General features: G+C 33.4%; 1 protein-coding gene across 1 annotated transcript; it reads right to left on the bottom strand.

Moving 5' to 3' along the window:
- Positions 1 to 90: 90 nt before the first annotated feature.
- On the bottom strand, positions 91 to 20114 carry LOC128165600 (inhibitor of nuclear factor kappa-B kinase subunit alpha-like). The gene is made up of 20 exons (XM_052830293.1): positions 20089 to 20114; positions 15664 to 15793; positions 14245 to 14460; positions 9198 to 9356; positions 8792 to 8881; positions 8577 to 8701; positions 8330 to 8437; positions 7921 to 8050; positions 7499 to 7690; positions 6743 to 6874; positions 6384 to 6475; positions 5861 to 5962; positions 5624 to 5676; positions 5315 to 5379; positions 5090 to 5202; positions 4557 to 4606; positions 3747 to 3855; positions 2887 to 3031; positions 2301 to 2416; positions 91 to 2133 (listed from the first exon to the last, which is right to left on the bottom strand). Exons 2-20 carry the CDS (start codon positions 15757 to 15759, stop codon positions 2034 to 2036), a joined length of 2193 nt encoding a protein of 730 aa, XP_052686253.1. The 5' UTR covers positions 15760 to 15793; positions 20089 to 20114; the 3' UTR covers positions 91 to 2033.
- Position 20115: the final 1 nt, after the last annotated feature.

Raw genomic sequence — 20115 nt, 5'->3', positions numbered from 1 at the left:
AATGTACTGACAAAAACAGAATGTTTTATGAAATTACTGTTATAATTCTTATCTATAACTACATAAATTAAAAAATAATCAAAATGGACAAATATTTAATATATTTATTTATTATCATTACGCCTTTTGTATACAGTATTTCTGGTGAATATTTCATAATCAGAACATGAACAATGCACACAAAAAGCACCATTAACTACAATCCCTAACAAAGCTACAGAGTATCACAGTTCATTTCTTTTTTTGCATGTAAGTCTGCTGTAAAATTATTACTTCATGTGGGGTGGGGGTATGTAATCATGAGACACATTGTCCATGGCTTAATACAATAAAATTCAGTTGTACAAATCGAGTGTATAGCTCACCACTATGTATATACAATAAACAATTAATGCAAGGAATTGGGGTTCTTGTTTCAGTCACATAATACTTGAAACGGCCATTTCATGTTTTTAATAACAAACAGAATATGAGGAAAAATCCACATGAGGCATATAAAAAGGATTTCAGGTTCATAGATGGGTTGATTTGGCAGATTTTGTGTCTATATCCCTTCCAATGGCCCACATATCGCATGCATATTTATTATATGAGAAAAAAATGTTTTGTAGATTTTTAGTTCAGTTTTAATTCAATGAGCATCAATAGTTATTAAAAAAAACTACAATCAATTTAAGGCTGCAAACAGCAGATGTGTTAAATTGTCATATTTGATCTTGAAATTCAATTAATGCACTGTTCACAGCAAAGGGATTTTACGGCACAAGCTTGATGCAAGTATGTGACCAGGAAATACAAAACAGTATAGAAATCATATGTAAACAAGAGATATTAGTGAAACACTTATGCCTCTTATTCCTTGGGAAATAATTGGAATTTTTCTATGTCCAAGGGACACGCTTCTGTCAAGAATGGCTCGATCATACCCATAATTTGACTTAGAAATTATTATGATAAATCTGTATATCAAATTTCATTTCAGTATGTGCAACCTCTGAATGGAAATTGTTGGTTGACCGACCAACAGACAAACATATGGTCAGCAGCAAAGCAATACCGGTATGCCCTCCTTTCTTCAAAGGAGAGCATAACTAAACTGTTTCCTGAGAAAGCTGTTCTTATTCCTAACCCTGGGATAGAAAAGGATGAAAATTATGATTCATTTTTGCCTCTCATAAAAGTAATATCTTAAATTTTACATGTCACACCTAAATGGATGATAAAGGAAAAATTGACCTCGATAGTTTCTTTAGTTTGGAAAATTTACAGCCTTTACACAGTTAAGCAATCTAATCAATACACATGTAGTAGTAGTAGTAAAACCTCACAAATCAAACATAATACAGATCTCGAATCTCAATTACATGAGATTAATGACAATAATTAACAAATATTGCAAAAAGTATCTAATAGAAGTACATGTATCACTGAGTAATGTTATTACTGCATTATATGACGTCATAATAATTCATCACATACAAACCTAAAATAGAGAGTTATTAAACAATAAGTTAAGGTCCAGGACTCTCCCCTGAACATGATATGAGTTAATTTTTAGACAGTTACAATCAATTCAACTTTCTCACACTGTAGCCATTTATCTCCTGAATTTAAGCTTCAAGACTAATATAAAATACATGTACATCAAGTTAAAAAAAGATGGACCCAACTCGTTTTTCATGAGCCAAGAGTACATTTAGATAAAAGCAAGTTAGACAAAGTTCTAAAGATAAATGTATTTATCTTCATGTATCATCACAACTCTTTAATTCCAAGGCCCTCCAAAAGCCTCGATCATTTCAAAATGAGATCCAAGCAGTTCTAAATCAGTTGTCATCATGTGAAGATCTTCCTCTCATTATGTGTCAAGAATTTTAGACCAACTTGAATAATAAAAATCTGAAACAATTCATCCATCAAAGTTCATGTCTCTTATTTTTCCAGTATGTAGAACAAAGTTTTATTGCACTTCCCCAATAAAATGTTTTCTGTCTCTGGAATGTTCAGTTCGTTTGAGCAATGCTAAAACACAATCACGATGAACTCTCTTTTGCAGGAGGAAGGAAGCTCCAATCCATCATGGACAAATGCTCCTCTTGCTCTCTCATTACACTGACTATCATGTCATCAACCCTGGATAAAAGTATTATGTAACTTGATCACCATTAGCTCTAAAATGTCGCTTTCAGCAATTACATAACTCATAAAATTGTACACATATTTATCTAATCATGGTAGCCTACATGTAAATAACCATGACAGTTTATTAACTGAGTAAGTGTAATATATAAATGACTTACTTTTTGACAGTTTCCCTATTATCATCACATACTTTCATGGACTCGTATGACGATACACTCCATGAGTTATTGGAGCTACTTCCCTTGGAATCCTGTCTTGAAATTTCAGACTGAACCTGCAAAATTAAATACCATGTTGTGACATTGCTTACAAAAAGCAGAGATTTTTAAGGGGATAAAGTCTTGCTCTTGATTCGTAAAATAGTTTTCATGAGGATTTGATTTTGTTGTTTCAAATAAAGTTAAATTAAATAATTATATAACCTTACAAAAATTTCACTGGGAATTAAAATTTTTTGATGAATGTAATCAATTACACATCAAACACTTTTACAAATCCTAACAAACATGTCTTACATTACATGTATTTGTTAATATCTTTAAAAATAATTTATAGTGTTTTTTTATTGTTTTATGTAATTTTTTGGTAGGTGGAGGTTTTAGAATGACGTATGAAACATATAAAAATAGTTTATAAGTTTATTGTGTTCATGGATCTGCAGCCACTGCACACAACATTGCAATATGAAATTCTTTCCAATTATATCACTAAATTTTAGAAATGTTACAACAAACTTGCTCTTACAGCCATCTGGACTAGACTCCATATATCTGACTGCCTCTGTTTGTGAGCCTGGAGAAGTTTTTGCGTGGCCTCTGTTATCTGTTCACAACACTGTTGAATGCTGGGTAATAACTGGAAGAGCTCATGTTTGCAGGCACAGATTTTCCTGCAAGCAAAAACACACTGCTATTTACATAAGAAGCAAATTACAAACCAAATCAAAATCATATATGTACCTCTAGATTCCCACATTGACATTTAAATACTACACAAGAGTCTCAACCTTGCATAGAAATCTTAGTGTGCAGATCTTTGGATGAAAGTCTTCATTACATATAGGTTGGACATTTTTGCAATGCAAATTCATATACTTCTAGTATAAATGTACTATCAGACTTATTTACAGAATTGAACTCCATTATGGTGAGTCTCTTTTTAACATGGATCACAGGGCCATCGTAGTTGTCAAAACACACGTTCACACTGAAATATTCCTAATAAACTCGGTAAAAAGCGTTTTTATCCCATTAAAACCGCTGTCTGCTGCAGACATTCAATCTCTTCGCTTAAGAAAAGATAACTCCATACTTTCGCCATCCAAAAACTCTCGTGTGTTTTGACAACATTTGCAACATTATGTAGGAGGATTTGCGTAACTTTTGTCAAGTAAGTTGTTTCTTGACATTGTTTTCAAATTGTGTCCTACTTTCGATTCTTCCCTTGTGTATTATTTATTTATATGTCATAGCGGATACAATGACCCTGTGCATGGATTCATCAAAAAATACTCTAAAAAATGGTTTCTAATCGCATTGAAACTATATGAAATGGTAATAATTGATCACATGTGTGGGGGACCAGGGTTTTCTTCTTTACCTTACCTTAAGTGTGTGAAGAGATCCTCTAGACTTTTGTCACGGGTGATGAGACATTTGACAACAATTTGAACCATGGAGGTATGGTCCTTGTAAATATCTCTCGAGCTCCCATCTGTAACAGTTTCAATGATGTATATAAAAAAAATGTTTACAGTCTCTTACACATCTTCACTAGCCAAGGGTTTACGATCCACTCCAAGAGTTGTACAGGAGCAGAGTCGATCATAAACCTTTGGCTAGCAAAGATGTTGCTTACAGGTACATCAAATTAACACCCAACACCTAATTTCAAAAGCTTTTATGCTTACCCTTATTTTGAAAGCAATATCATATTTATGTATATTCAACATAATCATTTCTGATCTTGGCTTCAAATTTGTATTTTAAATTAACCATCAAATACTGGGGCATAAAACCATTCCATGGTCAAAATAAGTGCCAACAATACTGTAATTTTGATATACCATCAGTAGGTGCAATTATATGTTTATTAGCAGCCATTTTTTTCCTTAACCTTCAAAATTTGTTCCAGATAATAAACAATTAGGAATGCCATCATTTATCCAGTACTTTTTTACATTTAGTAAAAATTTGTGAATTGGTTATGTTTTTGTATGGGTAACTTAGTCATTTTAAACATTTGATATACCATATACCTTGTCATACATATTTTGCCATATTCATGTTTTGTAAAGTAAAGATGATCACAATATACTGGACAATAGAAAATTGTGACAAATATTAGAAATACTGATAATCCCTTCAGCTTGTATATTTCTAAGTACAGTTCTAATCTTGATAATTTTTTCTTACTTTTGCCAGCCTGTCTCATGTCATGGTATAAAGCTATAGCTTTTTTCTCCCTGTAATAAATGAAATCAGAGGATCAGTATACAAAACTGAAACTCAAGGGATCAGTATACAGAACTCAAGCTAGGGACCAGTGTACAAAAATTAAGGGATAAGTATAATTAAATCAAGGCATCAGTATTCATGTACTGGTATATAACTCAAGGGATCAATATACATAACTCAAAGGATTTGTATTCTAAACTCAAGGGATGATCAATTTCCAGAAATTAAGGGATTATCATACGAAACTTTGAGGATTGTCCCAGATATATGGGGCATTGGTCCCAATGTTACCAATTTTGATAGGAATTATCAGAAAATAAAATCTCCATTTCAAGTGCCACTATTCCTTTAATATCATATCATTTAATATCCATTGGGGTAATATAAAATTTTCTTCAAAGTTAGATTTAATTTTGTTATCAGAAATGCAAGATCTTTTAAAAAGAGGTTCTGGTACACGTATTTGTACGTAAGATTACATCACAACTTACGAATCTTCTAGAACATCATTCTGTTTGGCACAAGCAAAAGGACTTTTCTGTAATTCAATGATTTTGGTCTGAAGTGCTACAGACTGTTGCTCCAACCTTGTCACTTTTTCTTTCTAAAACATAAAAAAATAAACACATATGTAACATTATCAGCCATCTAAACTTCACAGAGAGAGAGAGAGAGAGAGAGAGAGAGAGAGAGAGAAAGAGAGAGAGAGATCTTACAAGATTTCTGTGAATTTCTATTTCTTGTCCAACTCTCTTCCATTTTGCAACCACCCCTTCTGCATCTGCATGATTTAAAAAAAAAAACACCAGTATTTAACTCATTCGGTCTGTATTTTATTTATCAATTAAGTTTCAGCTTAAAAACTACAGACACGCCCAATGAAGAACATGGTTAAACAACATTTTTTTGAAATATTCATTGCATAAAGATATACATGTAATTTGTTTGATTTTATCTTTATTTTAGGATCTACAATGATCAACAACCAAAATGAAATGGAACCAAATGAATCCACATCCACTTACATTGCATTCTGGTGGATTTCTGGATTTCATATAAACTTAGGTCATGGTCCAAGCTGAAAGTACAAAATGCCACAGTCCTTTCATATGAAGATACATCAGCCCCAGATAACCCTCTCAAACTCATACCCCCCACCCCCGGTTAATAAATATCCCTTAATGCACAAGTAACTGTGCATGCACACAGACTTAAGAAATGTATGCACAAGTTCTTCGTGAATGATTTAGAACACATCTCACCATTCGTTAAAATACTGCATCTTTGACAGCAAGTGATCACAGCTACTGACCATGTTGTTTTTCATCTTCACAAAACTGTAATTCTTTCGTAGTAAACTCAACCTATTCAAGCACCAGAAGTCAGGCAGGTAATGATTAAAAAAATCAATTATTAAAAAAATTATTCATACAGTCATTTTAACAAAATTTAATTTTTTTGCTTCCAAACTTTAATAGATTTATACCGGTATACAATGTACATAGAGTCCATTTTAATCAATTGGGGAAATCCTGAATTTATACCAGGTAACTATATGTTTTCATTCTTTAAATTTGACGCTGTTATTTTGACAGGGTTCCTTGAATCTTTCCCCTTGATTTCTAACTTTATTACATGTAAATATACATTTTAAACATCATACTTTCTGTAGTTATGTTTTTTGTTTTGTTAAATTATACTGATATCTTGACATAGTTTTTCCCCATTGATTCTAACCTACATTTTTACATACACTGTACAGGTATATGTACAACATTTACTTACATTGCTGCCCGTTGACTCTGAATCAGTCTCCTGAAATCTACAACTTGTTGATTACAGAAATATACAGCTTCTGCCCACGCCCTCTTCTGTTCCTGTGAAAACAGAAATATAACCATGCATTAGCAAAATCCTTGTTTATAATTTAAACATATTAAATATGAGACAATATTACACATTCCAAGTACAAAAATGAATGATTCATTATTATTTGAAGTAATCTGTTCAAATTTTGACATTTAATATAATCATTTTGCATACTACAGATTACAACTTTTGGCCACCATCAATTTACATGACATTCTTTAAGCAGTCACATAAAAACATGTGTTATTCCACTGTATGGTATTGCCTGTACATACATTATATGGCAGTGCTGTTTTGGAATCTTTCACAATGTTCTGTACATTCACAGGAAGCGGTTTGTTATATTGACTTTTCACGGCCTGGTTCTCTCCCTTGATGAATAAGAACACCACCCAGTCCTCCTCTCCCTGCAAAGTGGGAAACATTCAAAGGATCACTGTCTATTGTATGTACATATATTAACTGTTTCTTTAATTCTTACAAAAAACTTCTAAAAAAAAGATTGAAATCTTTATTTACTGATACATGTACTTACATACAACTTTAAAATTCCTTAAGCTGGCATGCTTAGATGCCTACACTACAGTTTTCAACCACATGCTAGCACCTGACATTTATATATATTTTTATCATAATCAAAAATATATACCCTCTACCTAATCATAGACAAGGTACACATCACCGCCATCTTGGGTTTATGTAAAACTGTCACATCAGGTGGAATCTTTACTTAAAACTCATCAGTAAAATTATTTTGCAAACATTTCCGTTTTCCTGTCAGTCCTTAAACACCTAAGCTTATAACTGACGGTACCTTGTGTATTATTACGTAGAGGGGATACATTTAATATTTAATGTCATGTGCCTGTACAGCTAAAATCACGATTATCATCATTTTTTCATCATGCTGTTATATTTATATGTATCAATTTTCCCTCTCTACATATACCTTACAATTACATACACCTTCTAAATCAGACAAAATTGGAAACAAAGGACAACTTTAGAAGAAAAAAATATGAATTGCATACTGGAGCAGTCCAGCACTGGTTGGCACCAAGGTTTGGGTCTGGTGATGCCCCACTAGCCAATAGAATGTCTTGATCCTCAACTTTGACCCCTGTCTCCTTTTCAATGTTTTGTTGTAGTGCTTGCATGGAATAATTGTCTGCCAGTGGGTAGGATAATAGTTGATTGTTGGCGACATACAAAATGTGAACTACCTGTAAAATAGATTGAAAGAAACTAAATTATGATAATTCACAAAATGGTGATCCATAAGATTCAAATAAATATAAAATCTCTATGTTTTAAATTTTATACCGAATCTTCTATAAGATAAAATCATTTTGATCATGCCCTACTATTTCCCAGGTCAAATATATTGATCAAATTCGGGCAGAAAATTAGACGTAAATTTATGATGCGTGGTGCACAATAATGACAAACTAACTTTAATGCCAAGCACTGTGTCCAGAATTTTAAAGCATTGTGGTCTGCCCTCGGAGAGCCCCCCTCCTCTTGCCTTAGGGTCCCATCGCAACATCAGTCTTAACCACTGTTCAAAGTAAGCTTGCATACTTCTGCAAAGAAAGGAAACATTTCTCTGCTGCAGTTGATTAATCAAATAAATAGGGATCTCTCAATCTCTCCATTTTCTTGCATAGGATTTTTTAATATGTACCGTATATAAAATACTTTCAAATTCTTTATATCTTTATTATTATCTACTGGTATATTGAGACTTAGGGCATTCATGTATGTCTGCATATAATACAAACAAGCATTTCACGAAGTGTCAAAATGTCTCATGTCCTCAAATGGTAAGAATAGCAGCAAGCATGCATTAACACATACTTTACCTGCATAAGTGAGTTGGTGTGAGGATTTTCTTGGAAAATTTCACCACTCCTTCTGAATTGTAGAATGCTGTGATGTCTTCTGGTGATTTCTTGCAGACTTCTCTATGCCTGATATTTAAAATAACAAAACAGAGATTTACAATTGGACTCTCAATCTTTCAAACCTTCAAACCCTCTCAAAATGTTCCATCTCTGCTTGTATCTATTGTTTATAATTGAGTAATTCATTCAAACAATTTTGCCTTACCAAGTGACAGGAGGAACTTGTGGCAAGAATGGACGGAATCCTGTGATACACTCAAACACGACGGTACCAAACGACCAGTAGTCTACAGTACACGTGTACTTCTGGCTCGCAAACAGCTCTGGGGCCTGGCAAAATATGTGAAATATATATTGTTAAGACAAGTACTCCATTATATATATTGATTATTTCAATTAAATATGAGTTATTTAACTTACTAAGTACTGAAGAGTTCCAACAAAGGAGGTGCAAACACTACCCTGATCCAGTTCCTTGGCATATCCCAGGTCTATCAATTTGTATACTGTCTAAAAAATAAAATAAAAGACACTTATGGACAGTAAAGTAAACAATCTTTTGAATTACACTGATATCTCTTCTGAAGAAAATGAGGACTACTATATAGGCCAATTAGGCATCTGCAAAGGAGGAGAGAAAATTAAGACAACAGAAAGAAGTTGGAAAAACAGGATGAAAAGAAAGGAGGAGGAGGAGGAGGAGGAGGAGGAGGAGGAGGAGGAGGAGGAGGAGGAGGAGGAGGAGGAGGAGGAGGAGGAGGAGGAGGAGGAGGAGGAGGAGGAGGAGGAGGAGGAGGAGGAGGAGGAGGAGGAGGAGGAGGCTTACCTGGTCCTCTTGCACTGTAAGAACAATATTTTCTGGTTTTAAGTCTCTGTGGATGATACGTTTCCCATGTAGATATTCAATGGCTGAAGCAATGTCTTTCACTAGACACCTGATTTCATATTCTTTTAGTCCAACACAATTTTCAGGCTTATTAAGCACCTGCAAATAAAAACATAGGTAATCACAGATTACAAAGCTCACCGAGACGAGACATCACCCTTATGAGACTTCACCTTTATGAGACCACTTTTATCATATTAAATGAAAATCATACTTTATGATCTTGGATATTCATGGATTCTGTTTTGACACAATATCATATATCATCTGTTAAAAAATTGTATGATAATCATATGTTCATATGTTAATCAATACAATAATATGAAATTAAATATTGCATCCTATCATATTTACAACATATATCATATAATACAATAAAATACCATAATAAACAATGATGAGATATGATATTGTAACGTATGATATGACATTTTGTTTTCCCTTGGACTGAAACGTCACATTTTCATTGGTTTAAACATAGCACGTGATTGCCTCATATATCTCTATATTTGTTCTGTGAGAAATAATATTAGGCAATATGGCCGTCATTGGTCGACGCTTCGCTTACTCATTTCGACATTTCATAGTATTAAATACATAAACCGCATGCCGTAAGTTCTTAAAGTATTTGGAGTAGTTGCCCTTTGAAATTCTTTAAAATTAGAGTAGTTGCCCTTAGAATATTGACGTCACATTGTTTTGTCTGGAGCAGAACAAAATGACAGCGTCGAAATTTGCTATCTCTGCAGAGGAAAGGGAGAAAACATTTACAATTGAATAGCAACAAAACATTGTAGGTAAACATGGGTGAAGCAAGGATTTTTAAAGAGTATTTGAAAGGTGAGATGGAAAATTTTGAAGAGTTTAACGTAAATGAGTTAAATTGTACGAGATGTTAGGCACCTTGTACATGGCTGTGCCATGATCATCGCTATTTGTAAATATGTCGCTTGATAGTCCTCGGGAAACACAAAACACTTATTATGTTAGTTACTGACTCACTACGGAAATATATTGGGTTGATCAATCTCATAGACGGCTCGGCTTCGCCTCGCCATCTATGAGATTGATCAACCCAATATATTTCCGTAGTGAGTCAGTTACTAACCTAATAAGTAATAGTATTGTGTTATACGCTATTGTATTTGATCACATAATACAATATCATAATATATAAAACAATATCGTATTATATTACAATATCATATTATATAAATAGTGCCTGTTTGGGAGGGTAACAGTTGAAATTGACACCCCGAGAAAACCATTGTCAACCGACGCGAAGCGGAGGTTGACAATGGTTTTCGAGGGGTGTCAATTTCAACTGTTATCCTCCCAAACAGGCACTATTTATTTTGTTATACTGAATGTCTTTTTTAAAATTTTTAAGAAAATTTTACTGCTTTTATATAGGAATAACGTGAATTCTACAGCGAACCGTACGCGCATAATTTTCGCGCATGTAACATTTTTTAATGTTACCCGTTGCCAAGTGCGTTGCTAACGCTGAGGGTAATAGTAAATATTATTAACTGCGTCTTAACCAATCAGATTTCAGTATTTAACATGAAAGTATAACAATACACAATACATCATTACATTGAAAGATATGATATTATATTGTATAATGTAGTATGATATTGTATGAAAATGTATCATTTTTGAAACATAATATGATTTTGTATCATATGATACAATATAATTTGATACAACATTGCATCATATCAAATGATACAATATTATGTGATAAAGTAAAATATATATATTATACATATTGTATCATATGATACAATAATATATTTTACAATATCATACGATACATTTCATGTGATGTGATAATATATCATATTATAAACCAATATCATATTATATAAATAGTGCCTGTTTGGGAGGGTAACAGTTGAAATTGACACCCCGAGAAAACCATTGTCAACCGACGCGAAGCGGAGGTTGACAATGGTTTTCGAGGGGTGTCAAATTCAACTGTTATCCTCCCAAACAGGCACTATTTATTTTGTTATACTGAATGTCTTTTTTAAAATTTTTAAAAAAATTTTACTGCTTTTATATAGGAATAACGTGAATTCTACAGCGAACCGTACGCGCATAATTTTTGCACATGTAATATTTTTTAATGTTACCCGTTGCCAAGTGCGTTGCTAACGCTGAGGGTAATAGTAAATATTATTAACTGCGTCTTAACCAATCAGATTTCAGTATTTAACATGAAAGTATAACAATATACAATATCGTATGATACAATATTATATAATATTACAGTTACGTATCATATTATACAATTTCATGTGATATAATTCTAAATTACAGAAACATAATATCATATTATACAATACCGTATGATACAATATTATAGAATATACAATATTATATCATAGGATACAATATTATATTTTGCAATACCTTATGTAATAGTATCATGTGATAAAACAAGTGAAAAGCTGTCAATGTGACAGCAAACCGGGTTTTCTTTTATTTAAACTGTATCCATAATCCATGTCAACCCTTATTCAGTGAAATGGAGTACCCTACATGTATATGCAACATTTTGCCAAAAAAATGACTAAGTTCAAAAGCTAGTATTTTTTTCATAAATTATCAGAAATCAAAATGCTAGCAATATGCACACCTCTGATATATGTACAAATGATCTGCAAAAAAACAACTTCCTATCTTGAGAACTGTAGGAGGAGTTATCCGTACAATGAGGGTACCCTATATGCAATATTTTGCCAAAAAATGACTAAGTTCAAAAGCTGGTATTTTTTCGATAAATTATCGGAAATCAAAATCCTAGCAATATGCACATCTCTGATATATGAACAATTGATCTGCGAAAGAACAACTTCCTATCTTGAGAACTGTAGGAGGATTTATCAGTACAATGAGGGTTCCCTATATGCAATATTTTGCCAAAAAATGACTAAGTTCAAAAGCTGGTATTTTTTCGATAAATTATCGTAAATCGAAATCCTAGCAATATGCACACCTCTGATATATGTACAATTGATCTGCAAAAGAACAACTTCCTATCTTGAAAACTGTAGGAGGAGTTATCCGTACAATGAGGGTACCCTTTTGGCAGCCGCCCGCCCATCCGCCCGCCTGCCCGCCCGCCATTTTCACCATTTCAATAACCGGATTTTTCCGTTGGAAAACCCGGTTAATAATAAATTAATAATACAAAATAACATTATACAATATTGTATCATAATATACAATACTATACATAACGATATCATGTTACAATATCATAACATAAAATATCAAAAAAATTGATACAATATCATATCGTATCATATAACTTTTTATAATATTACATATGATATTATATTGTATCATATTAAACAATATTGCTTTAAACCATACAATACTATATCATATGAATCATGTATATCATTTATCAACGAACACATCTATCTATCGAGCAGGTTTGAGTGAGGTAGGAGATTTCTTTAGCATCCTTGATAATGGAGATCAGGCTCTGCATCTGAAGCAACCTCTGTGTTTCATTTATAATAAAGTTAAATCAACTATGCAAGCTATCATCTATCAAACATGTGAACTGTTCCAAAAAAACTAAACCTCATCCAGCATCCGAAACCTATGGCTCAGATTCAGCATCAGGTCAGGTGCATCAGTATACATAAGACGCATCTCCATGCAAGTTTGGTGAAGTTCAGACCAGTAATAACTAAGATATCATCATCAGAGGGCAAGAGCAATTAAAACCTTAACCTGCTCCAGCCTGCTCTAGCATCCGCAACCTATGGCTCAGAGTCAACATCCATGCCTGTCAGGTGCATCTGTATCATAAAGACACACCATCCATTCAAGTTTGGTGAAGTTAGGACCTGTAATAACTAAGATATATTTTTTAGCATCCTTGATAATGGAGATCAAGCTCTGCATCTGAAGCTTCCTCTGTGATTCATTCATATTACAGTTTAATCAACTATGCAAGTTTGAAATAGTACTATTATCTATTAAACATGTGACCTGTTCCAAAAAACATAACCATATCCAGCATCTGAAACCTATGGCTCAGACTCAGCATTCAAGCCCGTCAGGTGCATCAGTATCATAAGATGCACCATCCATGAAAGTCTGGTGAAGTTAGGACAAGTAGTAACTAAGATATCATCAGAGGGCACCTGCAACAAAAAATTTAACCAGCTCTAAAAACCTTAACCTCCTTCAGCATCTGTAACCTATAGCTCAGATTCAGCATCCAAGCCTGCCTGGTGCATCAGTATCATAAGACACACCATCAATGCAAGTTTGGTGAAGTACGGACGATCAGTAACTTATAATATTGCTATCAAAGGGCACCTGCAACAAAAACTTTAACCTGCTCCAAAAACCTTAACCTCCTCCAGCATCCGAAACCTATAGCTCAGATTCAGCACTCAAGCCTGTTGGGTGCATCAGTATCATAAGACACACCATCCATGCAAGTTTGGTGAAGTACGGACCTGCAGTAACTTAGATATTGCTATCAAAGGGCACCTGCAACAAAAACTTTAACCTGGTCCAACAACCTTAACCTCCTTCAGCATCTGAAATTTAGGACTCAGATTCAACATCCAAGTCTTTCAAGTCCATAAGTAGGTCCAGATGCATCATCCATGCAAGTTTGGTGAAGATGGAACAAGTAATAGCTTAGATACAGGACCTGCAACAAAAACTTTAACCAGGTCCGGACGCCGACGCCGACGCCGACACCGACGCCGACGCCGAGGGTATAGCATAAGCTCCCCCTGACTTCGTCTCGGTGAGCTAAAAAAGTTTGTACTAATAGTGTTACTTTAAATTAATAATCATGAAATGACTAATCAAACATGTTTCCAAGATGATCATTTTTTCCCTTTTTGTCTGAAATTTTTACCAAAAATTGTTATTTAAATTCTTACCAAATTTTTTTATCAAATTGGTAATAAAAGTCTTTCAATTCAGTTTTATCTGTTACCTTGCGTAGATCTCCTTTTGAGCAATACTCCATGGCTAGCAGTGGGAGTTCCCCTGCCATCACATTAATTTCTGGTGGCACATCCTTCGCGGCTATAACATTGGGGTGGCTAAGCCGCTGCATGATGTCCACCTCCAGTTTCCATCGCTCACGGTGCTTTGGTGTCATTTCACTCTGAACACGACATTTTTTCACAGCAACATATTCTCCTGTGTCCTACAGGAAAAATCAATCTTGTATGCAATTTTTAACAAATTTTAAATGCTTCGTAAAAGAGGATATTCTTTTCAGTTATTTTCATCATCAGATTTTCAATAAGTCTGTTATACTCATTTAGTAGTAATGCTTTTTGAAGATTATTACAAGTTTTTACCAAATTACCCTAATTCTTTAATCTGTTATTGACCACAAAATATCACCAAAATACAAATTTTGAAGCAAATAATTTGTTACCAAGCAAAGTAGTTTAAGTCCTTGTATGACTCAATGATTAATCATAAAGTCTGATTAATTTGACAAATTTTATCATAAATATGTTTGGAAATCATAAAAAATATGCTGGTTCTGTACCAGTTATCGGCTAAGACCAGTTATCGGCTAAACTGAGAGTTTTGGTTAATAGCACACAATTATCCAAGATTTTTTAATTCAGTCGTCTGTTTCGAAAAAGAAAAGTAAGTTTGCTTGAAAACTTTCTTGAAAACATGAACTTAAACGATCAGTGTTTACCGCTGATTTACATCTTTGCACTTTCAGCAGTGGGGGAAGTGATGTAATAAGTTAAAAATAAAATATTATCTCTTTGTGATACGTTATTAATATCAATACATATAACATTCATAAACAAAAGGAATTCACTAAATTCCAAGAGATTCATAGCGCAGTTGAATGCCTGATTCCACAATTATGTATTGAATAGTCTACGATTTTGTGTATTACCATATGATTATATTACAAATGAATAATTTGATGAGTTTTGTATTGTATCATAACCCCTATGACCTTTAGTCTGACTCCACAAGGGGCATAATTCAAATGACATTTTGCAGAGTATAAATCGACATGTACAGGGGTTTTTTCTATGTTATTATCACAAAGCCGATAACTGGTACAGTAAATCGTGAAAACTCTGCAAATTTGGGGCGTGCTAAAAAGCATAAAAACAAGATGTTTTGGGTTCTAAATAATGATATAATTTAACAGATGGATCGATAAATAAGGAGTTCACCATTTTAAGTATGTCAAGTGTTATCCAAAAATATCAAGAAATAAGGAAATACGAAAAGAAAACGTAAAATTTTAGCCGATAACTGGTACAGTGCCAGTACCCTCAAGAGTCCAAGTAATGTTTTTAATATTTTAAGGAATATTCAATTATGCTTACATCCTCATATTCATTCAGTAGTATGGTAGTTTTACCTCATTCTTCCACAGAACAACTTGACCAAATCCTCCTGACCCAAGAATTTTTTCTTCCAACCAAGATCCTTTTTTGGTTGGCTGTGCAAATGCCATAATCAAAGATGCTTGTGTCCTAGTAGATCCAGTGCTGAAATTAATGAAAAAATCAAACTTATAATTAATTCTTTTTTTTCTATGAAAAAAAAAGCAAGAGAAAAATTTTGTTACAAATACTGCTCTTCTTTCTTGGAGTAGTTTTACAACCACAACGAAAAGACGATTGTGATGCAAGAGAATCAATTTACATTTAAAATTGATTTTCTTGCAGAGAATTAATACATAAATTGACCTTTTAAAAATGAAAAACCAAGATTTATTGATGATTCATATACTTGATATATATATAAAAGCTTTCACTCTATAACAACTCCCGGTAAATAACAAAGAACTATTAAAGTTAAAATGTGTTGACTGCACATTTGCATTATTACCGGTGTCATATAATATTTTGAACCCCGCGATATATTGAACCCGGGTTCAAAATATCGCTGCGATATATTGAACCCCCCCATAAAATATTGAACCCAGGTTCAATATTTTATGGCCGCGATATTTTGAACCCCCCTCTATTTTTCATTGGTATTGGAGAGGGGGTTCAAAATATTATGGCTGCGATATATTGAACCCCCTACCTTTTTCCAATTCCCATTGGATAGAGGGTTCAAAATATTATGGCCGAGATATTTTGAACCCCCTCTATTTTTCATTGGTATTGGAGAGGGGGTTCAAAATATTATGGCTGCGATATATTGAACCCCCTACCTTTTTCCAACTCCCATTGGAGAGGGGGTTCAAAAAATTATGGCCGCGATATTTTGAACCCCTCTCTATTTTTCATTGCTTTTGGAGAGGGGGTTCAAAATGTTATGGCTGCGATATATATTGAAAGCCTTTCTTATCACTGGCTATTGGAGATCTAGGGGTTTCAAAATTTAATGGCTTCAGGGGGGTTCAAAATGTCCCGGCCATAATATTTTGAACCCCCTCTCCAAAGGGAATTGGAAATAGGTAGGGGGTTCAATATATCGCGGCCATAATATTTTGAACCCCCTCTCCAAAGGAAATTGGAAACAGTAGGGGGTTCAATATATCACGTCCATAATATTTTGATCCCCCTCTCCAAAGGGAATTGGAAATAGGTAGGGGGTTCAATATATCGCGGCCATAATATTTTGAACCCCCTCTCCAAAGGAAATTGGAAACAGTAGGGGGTTCAATATATCGCGGCCATAATATTTTGAAACCCCTCTCCAAGAGCAATGAAAATTCGAGAGGGTTTCAAAATATCGCGGCCATAATATTTTGAACCCGGGGTTCAATATTTTATGGGGGGGTTCAATATATCACAGCGATATTTTGAACCCGGGTTCATAATATCGCATAATATATTGAACCCGGGTTCAATATTTCGCGGTATCAAAATATTATATGACACCGGTAGTCTTAGAATAAAGTGAAATAATATAATAAAACAGTGAACCGTAATGCATTAATAATATTAATTTAGTTCATTTACTTAATAGAAACTCAATATACATGCGTGTACCCTACACACATATATAAACAGGGTTGGGATAGTTTATGCTTTTCATAACCACTTTGTGGATCTATATAAAGTCGAAACTTCCCTATACTAAATTTGTATAGATCAGTTGCTTCTAAATATATAAAAACATTTTTTTTTTTATCAATAATTATTTTATATGAAACTTTCTTTGTCCTAGTTGTTCTAAAAAATATAAAGGATGTCACAAAAGTTTAACAAACCAATATGCAATTGGTTGTATTGTGTTTTCTAATCTTAATTTTTTAAATTATGTGACTGGTCTTTTAGATCTGCAACTCAGTGATATCGTGTGTTGTTAATGCTTTAAGTCACGATGCTTAAGTTTATACATATATAATGACCCTGCAACCAACTGACAACTATCAAATAATAATTATCATCAAGTGAGAAATGCGTAAATATTTCAGAATTACACTGCAGGTCTGTATCTCCCTGTCTGAAAAAATTCGGATGGATGTCACCTAGTCATCCATCCTAATTTTTTCAGACCCTGAGCAACAGACCTGCAGCTATATAAACCAAGTTCAAATCAATTTAAATTTCCTGTATTAAGATCTACTTTACAACATTGTTTTTCATCAGTTAGAAGAATTAATATGTATAACACTCAAAAATAGATGTAGAGTGTATTGATCGACACATATATACACCGTTTATAAATTTACAATCTATTTCCTGGTCACCAGATAGATAACGAATGTGCCTGCTATCAGTATCAAACTAACTTGCTTCATTAATTCAGGGTGGAGGATCTGATATATAAATCCTATTTCCCTAATTTAATTCTTAAAATATGCTATCAACAATCTTAATTGTCCTAATTATTAACTTGAGAATTATATAAGTTCCTGTACATATTCCAATAAAAACAAATCTTAGTTCTACAATTCTTTGGCCATTGTTCATAATTACAATTTGATCTAAATAGCTAGGTACATATAAAGAATAAATAATTACACAATTATTCATAAATACCAGTACACAGTACATGTACATGTATCTATATATATATTTTGTATAGAGAGAGAGAGAGAGAGAGAGAGAGAGAGAGAGAGAGAGAGAGAGAGAGAGATGCAAATCTTACATCTGAGCTTCAAATTTTAAATTTGTTAAACTTTTAAACTTAGACTGGAAAAAATATAAATGTCTTCCTTAAAAAATCACAGCATTAGATGTGTTGTTCTCAACTGAGGATTTTATCAGATTATTAATATACATGTACCTTTAAAACAAGGAACAGTATAATACTATAATCTCTCTATAATCAATGGTATTACATGTAGTATTACATGTATTAGGATAAATGTAGTTGTTTTTATTACATCTTTAATCATCGTGTCCAAATATTTGTTATGTAAGTTAATAAGAATCAATTTAAAAACCAATATTACTCAAATTATAATTCTATCCATTGGACGTTAATCTGACGGTTTTGTGATTCTTCTAGGTTAACCAATGGTCAGTTAGGAATAAAGAAACCCTTGTTAATATTAAAAATTTGTAAAATGAAAGTTACTTACTAGTAACTTTCTTTATCACAGTTTATGTGTGCATGTTGTTAACTTAAAGTTTTTGAATGCTATTACATGAATAAAGTTAGTAAAGAGCTAGGTAATGAGTAGATGTGTTAGCATACTGTACACACCAATTTTTATTCGCGTGCAAGAATTTTTGGCGAGGTTTGCCAAAACCTCCTATATATACAATGTATATAGTCATCGCGAATATATTTTGCTGTGAACGGTGAAAGTTGGTTTATAGCATATGTTTTCACTGAAATGAATCTTGTTCAGGTAAAAAGTGTCTAGCAGTTCAATCTAAAAGTAAATCTGCAGATTATAGATGGGAGATAATCAAAGTGTACAGTACATTCTATGGAACAGTTACTTTTATGATTGTAAGACTGCATCATATATATATTATATATAAGACTCAGTCCAAGGTGTGATATGTACCAATCAGTGTCCTACTGTTAAGGTGAGTCTGCTAGTTCATTACATTAGTTTCCATGGTCTAATAATGTATTGTAACACATAAAATGCCGACTGAAACAACAATTCAACAATTAACAGAGACCTTTTCTGCAGAGCAGACACTCACCAAAATGTATGCTACAGATATATGAGTTTTAGCAAACATGAGCACCCGCTCTGCTGAATATAATAGGCCTCTGAGTCTGATGTTGTAATAATGTGATGTCATAGTTTCTACAACCTATTCCTGTAGAACCACCATAAGATTTGAAGAGTCAGGCCTTATTGTACTCTAAATGAGTAGATTAATATGGGAGACAGATATCCTATATAGCAGACACAGGCATGCCAGCTATTATACATGTGTTTTATAGGAGACAGTCTTTACATTGGTGGGACCATAAGATTCTGGTATACTGGTATATGTACAGCTAGAGTATAGAACCTTTGGTGCAGATCATCAGACTTTGCTGTGACTATCACAGTAACTCAGTAGGCCCCCTACTTTTGGGTGGAAATTAAATGTTGATCAACTCAAGTCAAGGAGTCTTTCATGAATTTCAATTTTACATGTAATTAGCCACTTTTTTGGATGAACGGACTTTCTGGCCTCAAAATTTACTGATCTCTGAACTTATAGAGCAATTTTATTTAATAAAAACACGTAAAGAACAAAATAATAAGTTTGACAGTTCTACCAACAGTGACCAAAACCACATTTTACATCATAAGTTCTCCTGTGAAAATTAAAATGACGATTAAACACGTTCGATGTTAAAAACAGATTTGACACAAGGCATTCTGTAGCCGATTGAATTAATGAATGGATAAGATGAAACTCACCAAGATGTTAACTGTATGGGTCTGTGG

Source organism: Crassostrea angulata, chromosome 10, assembly GCF_025612915.1.
Source record: "Crassostrea angulata isolate pt1a10 chromosome 10, ASM2561291v2, whole genome shotgun sequence".
In the NCBI taxonomy this organism is placed as follows: Eukaryota; Metazoa; Mollusca; class Bivalvia; order Ostreida; family Ostreidae; genus Magallana; species Magallana angulata.
This window is presented reverse-complemented; position numbering and strand designations above follow the sequence as displayed.